Below are 5,000 nucleotides of genomic sequence, written 5' to 3' on the forward strand. Positions count from 1 at the left end.
TCTATTCTAGCTAGATCTTACAACTCAGTGGCTTTCATATTGGCTTTTATTATATCTGGCAGATCAACTCGAATTCCCACGTTTTTGTTATTCTAATTCAATGATTTCCCTTTTTACCTTATAACAGAGAGTAACTGAGCTAAATGTGGGGGGCCCCGATATAGTGAAGGGGAAGCTAACAACGGCTATCGATTTGTTCACTGGTTCGTTTGTGCATCAAGCCCTGTCTGGTTCAGGGCCATTTACTTTCTTCCTAATGGTGGACAGTGCCTTTGCAAACTTGACCCAAGAGCAGGTAAAAATTCTTAGAATAGGAAAGTTTCCAAAGAGTATTTTTGTGTGGCTGGGTAGTAGAGTAAAGTTGAGCTGTATGATAAAGGCCCGGTTAAACGATTGGAAACTCCTTGCCCTTCCCCCACCCTTTCTTTTTCAACCGTATTGAAACTTGTTGAATCAATGCTGAATTAGTTTAGGGCGGTTTTCAATTGAGTCTCGAAAGTAATAAGCGAATTGCTTTGGTTTTGCATTTCGTCGCTCAGTGATTGGTTTAAAGGTTTCGCGCCACTTTTTTGCAACCAATCAAAAGTGAAACCAAAACCAATCGTGCCTCGCGGGTGCACATTTTCCCGCGCTTTGTGTCGGCTGCGTTTAAGTACTTCGAAATTTGATTGGTTTACTGGATTGTCTCCCTCCTTTTAGATTGGCCAAAGTAACTACTTTGGTTTTGGTTTTATGACACTCGAGTGAAACTCGCTCTAAAGTGCCAATCACCTCAACACACTTTTCCACTTTATTTATTCTCCGAAATCGTACCAAATACGTCGTGTTTTGTTATATCTTAACATATCTTTAAGACGTAAAAGAACCCACACACACTATTTGCAAAGATTAGGGCACGGCGTTCCCGGTTTTGAGGTCTGTCCTCTGTGGTATATCATGGTTGCACGAGAGAGTTTCAACGAGTTACGCGCATGCATGGGTACTCTAACAACACATGTGTTTTATTCATTTTGATTGTCTCAGAAAGGTGAATTGACCGCCAACCTTGACATGGCCTCCCATTTTGTCAGTCGACACCTTGTTGCTGGTGATTTAGGTTCAATATCTTTGATAGAAAATGGAGAAGTGTCAACACTGCAGGGAATCAATGCGAGAGTAACAGAGAACCAGGTAAGTATGACTATGTCGCCACTTCTAAGGCTTAATGGTGAAGAAGTGTATTTACCGAAGATCTTCTACCCTTTTCCCTCCCGAGGTTGCGCCACATTTTAAGAACGGAATGAATCTCTTGAAATAATAGCGAGCTTTACGGAAGGACAAAGACGACGGCCTTGCATAAGCTCACTAATTGCTTTGGGCAGGAACGCATCAAGGGGAGTCTTTATCTCCACTAATTCCTTCAAGTCAACCTTTTCACAAGTAAATTTATTCTAAGGAACAGGTTTTCCAGCGAAAAGTATCATATTTTCCTCGATAGCTTTGTTTTGATTGGCTTTTCCAACAGTGGACGTACTAAATCTCCCGACGGAGGCGTTATGTAAATAAATCTACTCAGGAAAGGGCTGACTTCTAGGCCAGTTGTGGGAAATAGAGGCTCCCCTTGAATGAGCTCGTGCTTAGTGATAACACCAATGCGAAATTACATTTGAGAATAGGACAATCACATTACTTTTGGAGGGCATATAGTTTATTTGTGGCCCGAGTAGCATCATTTGCGCCCGAGCGGAGCGAGGGTGCAAATGATGCTACGAGAGACACAAATAAGCTATATGCCCCACAAAAGTCATTTGATTATCATTATTGCCAATACACAAGGCCAAATCGTACCAATTCATTTACTAAGAAAAAATTGTTTAACGGAGATGTAGCATGAAACTGTGGTATGGAAAGTTGTTGCTATAACATGATCAGCTAATGTCCCTCAGTGTATACAAACAAAGGTTGTGAGAATGAAAGGAATGGATATATATTTGAAGTGAGGGTTGTAGACCAAATGTAGAAGTAATCCTCGCACGCAAATAGGACAATCTCATTGACCGAGCGAAGTTGATTGACATCTCTGCAGCCAATCAGTATCAGGGTGGCAAATGTATTTTCAGCCCGCACATTTCCCGTTTGGCCCGCAAAAAGACGCGTTTTACAGAGGGCAGTTTGTCGTTTGGCCTCGCGTATTTATAATAATGATTATTGATTAAACACTTTCTGATTAAGCTTTCATATTTTCATCCGTTCCAGAACGTTACGCATTTCAAACTCGATGGGCATTTTGTCACCGCAAAGGTCCTGTTGCCTGATTTATTGGCTGGCAATGGGATAATACATGTGATTGACAAGATCATGTGGCACGTTGGAGATTATAAAGAAACAAGCTCTGTAAGTTGCTGACAGTTGGAGGATGGTTACAACGTTGAAAAAGTTCTCTTTTCTCTATCAGTTGTTCTGTATTGGTATTTCAAGCATTTTGCAAACTCCCTTCCCCCTTGTGCTTATGGCTCTGCGTTGCTCAGACGGGAATTCAAATCTATAGCTACAGGGATTAGAGATGGAGGGACATTCAGGTCCTTGAAGATCGAACTAGAAACCAGACGCACATTAACTAACTGACATTCTGTCCGCAAGAGACGAGTTTTTATTTATTTTTTTGTGGAGCAAGGATTTTGAAATTACGTGCAAATCGGGGATGTGACATTTTAGATAACGTGGCAGATTTCACCAGATATACGGGGAAGTTGTGGTTGTGAGTTAAGAAAAGCAATCATAGTTAATAGAGGGTACTGGTTTTGAAGATTGGCAAACATCAAAGGAGCAAACAAAGATGCCAAGATTTAGGTTGGAAAGTCCACGACCGTGCACAATCTTTTGTTTTTGGGCTCATACACTATGCATGAACTACGTAACCAACACGTTTCTATTGGTTGGTTCCTCAGTACGGAGTAAACAACTTTTGTGTTTTGTGCACGGTCAAGGCCAAAAAAGGGAACAAAAACATACAACAAAGAATTTGGTCGGGTTTCATAACCATTCCCCTCTATTAACTATGGTGCAATTTACCAAAAATCTCGAAAGCTTTGGAACTATGTACGTTGTTTGCTGAGTTTCGTCAGATGATTAAAGAAAGTTGTTTCTCTTTCGTCTTTCAGACACCTTCTCTTCAAGTTTTGTTTGTAGACAGTGCATATTCGATTTTTGCATCACTTTTGCAGGTATGGGCGGTCTGATCACAGACAGAGAAATAAGGAAAGAATTGTAAACTACAATTCAAGTTTGTTTGATTCACTCAGATTCAGTTTTATTCTCAGAGAAGTAGGACCATCTATCCTTAACATGAATGGCATGGTCTAATTTCACTCTGACAAATGCTATTCTTGACTGCATTTTCAAAAACTCTCATATTTGACAAAGTGTGGCGACAATACACCGTATTCCAAAATGGCCGCCAATTTAGTATATTTTTGTTTGATTGCAAGTTGGCCCTTTTGGCCTCGCTTTCAAACGTGAAATTCAAAAGAATATTTAACCTTGAACGCGGCCAAAAGGGCCCATTTGCAATCAAACAGAAATATACTAAATTGGCGGCCATTTTGGAGTAAGGTGTATTGCCTTCACAACAAAGAACGCATAGTCCAAGACGAATTAACTCTTCAGGGGTTTTTGAAGGTAAATTGTTAGAGCGTCCGACCGATGTTGTGGAGGTCGTAGGTTCGATTCCTGCTTAGGACTGTGATTTTCCAGTTGTTCTTTCCTCCGTTGCCACGAAACTAGTTTATCATTTTCTTAATTCTTATTCGCAGACTCTGATTTGGATAAGTTTTTCAAACAGTCCTCAGTCCTGCTCTTTTCCTCAACTTTAAAGCATCACTTGTTTGTAGACACACAGACGATAAACGCCAGAAGGTATCCCCAGAACTCTACTTTTAAAGCAAGCCCAAACTTGAAAATTGCACAAACGCTTGCCTTAACTCGCTTATTTTAAACAGGTTGTTGACTTTAGCAGTTAACGGGACCATTTGAGCGTCCATTTTATTATTTGCAATTCTAGACACAAAAGCGATGTTCGCTAATGCTCTATTTTGTACTTCCAGTCCTCCGGAATCGCTGCAGAGTTGAATGCATTGGGAGCCCAATACACTCTGTTTGTACCAGTAAATTCAGCATTTGACAAAATTGACAACAGCACCATGAGATTTCTGGTCGAAACAGATGAGGTAAAACCGACAGAAAACGCTTTTTCCGTGAAAAATTTGCCGATATTATATTTCTTTGCCTCAGATAACATCTTTTCTTTACGAAATGTCTGACAATTTTATTGTTCACAGGGACGAAGAAAGATGAAATCTCTCTTGAGGAATCATATACTGACTGGCAAGGTAAGTTAAGTTAAGAAATCGCCGCCTTTCTATTCCTAGGATGTTCTAAAAGAGATAGGACCCAGAGAAATCAAACATACTTAGTCAACAAATGCAGATTGTGCATTTGCTGAATTAGGCAAAAACACTGAAATGGTAAATCGGCCTTGTAGGAAGATAAGCACGCAATCAACCAATATAAGCTTTAGACAAGCCTCAAAGCGGAGTTCCCTTGTTTATTCAAACCATAAGTCAACCTGGCATGAGCCTGCGATCCAATCGAAAACTAGTACCTGGTCTGCGGTCAACTTTAAAAAAGTGAGCTTCAAACTGGAGCCCTTGATATTTTCACGTGATACTGGTCAGCGGGTGCCTTCTTTTGACAGGTGTCATTAAAAACGCGGGTTGCACTACAGAATTTCACATTGGCATACATGGATCGAACAGTCGTATGGACCTTTAGATCGGAGGCAGCGATCGGAGGACGAGGACGACTACGAACACGACTTTTCCGTTCTGGGCACGCGCACTTGGAAAAATGTTGTCCTCCAATCCTTATGCGCATGCCCAGTACAGAAAACTCGTACTCATAGTCGTCGTCGCCCTCCTATCTAAATGACCATTTTCTCGGTCAGATGTGGTACCATATTTTCT

At 40.9% G+C, this 5,000-nt stretch overlaps 1 protein-coding gene across 2 annotated transcripts in view; it reads left to right on the forward strand.

The window, feature by feature from the left end:
- The window catches only part of LOC138056856 (stabilin-2-like), a 124,416-nt gene that overhangs the window by 35,423 nt on the left and 83,993 nt on the right, over positions 1-5,000 (forward strand). For both annotated transcript variants that reach the window (XM_068902776.1, XM_068902775.1), the window contains 6 exons: positions 128-295; positions 1,024-1,170; positions 2,236-2,373; positions 3,141-3,203; positions 4,083-4,205; positions 4,317-4,367. In XM_068902776.1, coding sequence (XP_068758877.1) covers positions 128-295; positions 1,024-1,170; positions 2,236-2,373; positions 3,141-3,203; positions 4,083-4,205; positions 4,317-4,367 — 690 coding nt within the window. The remainder of the gene's footprint in view (positions 1-127; positions 296-1,023; positions 1,171-2,235; positions 2,374-3,140; positions 3,204-4,082; positions 4,206-4,316; positions 4,368-5,000) is intronic.

This window comes from Montipora capricornis, chromosome 7 (genome assembly GCF_036669925.1).
Source record: "Montipora capricornis isolate CH-2021 chromosome 7, ASM3666992v2, whole genome shotgun sequence".
In the NCBI taxonomy this organism is placed as follows: domain Eukaryota; kingdom Metazoa; phylum Cnidaria; class Anthozoa; order Scleractinia; family Acroporidae; genus Montipora; species Montipora capricornis.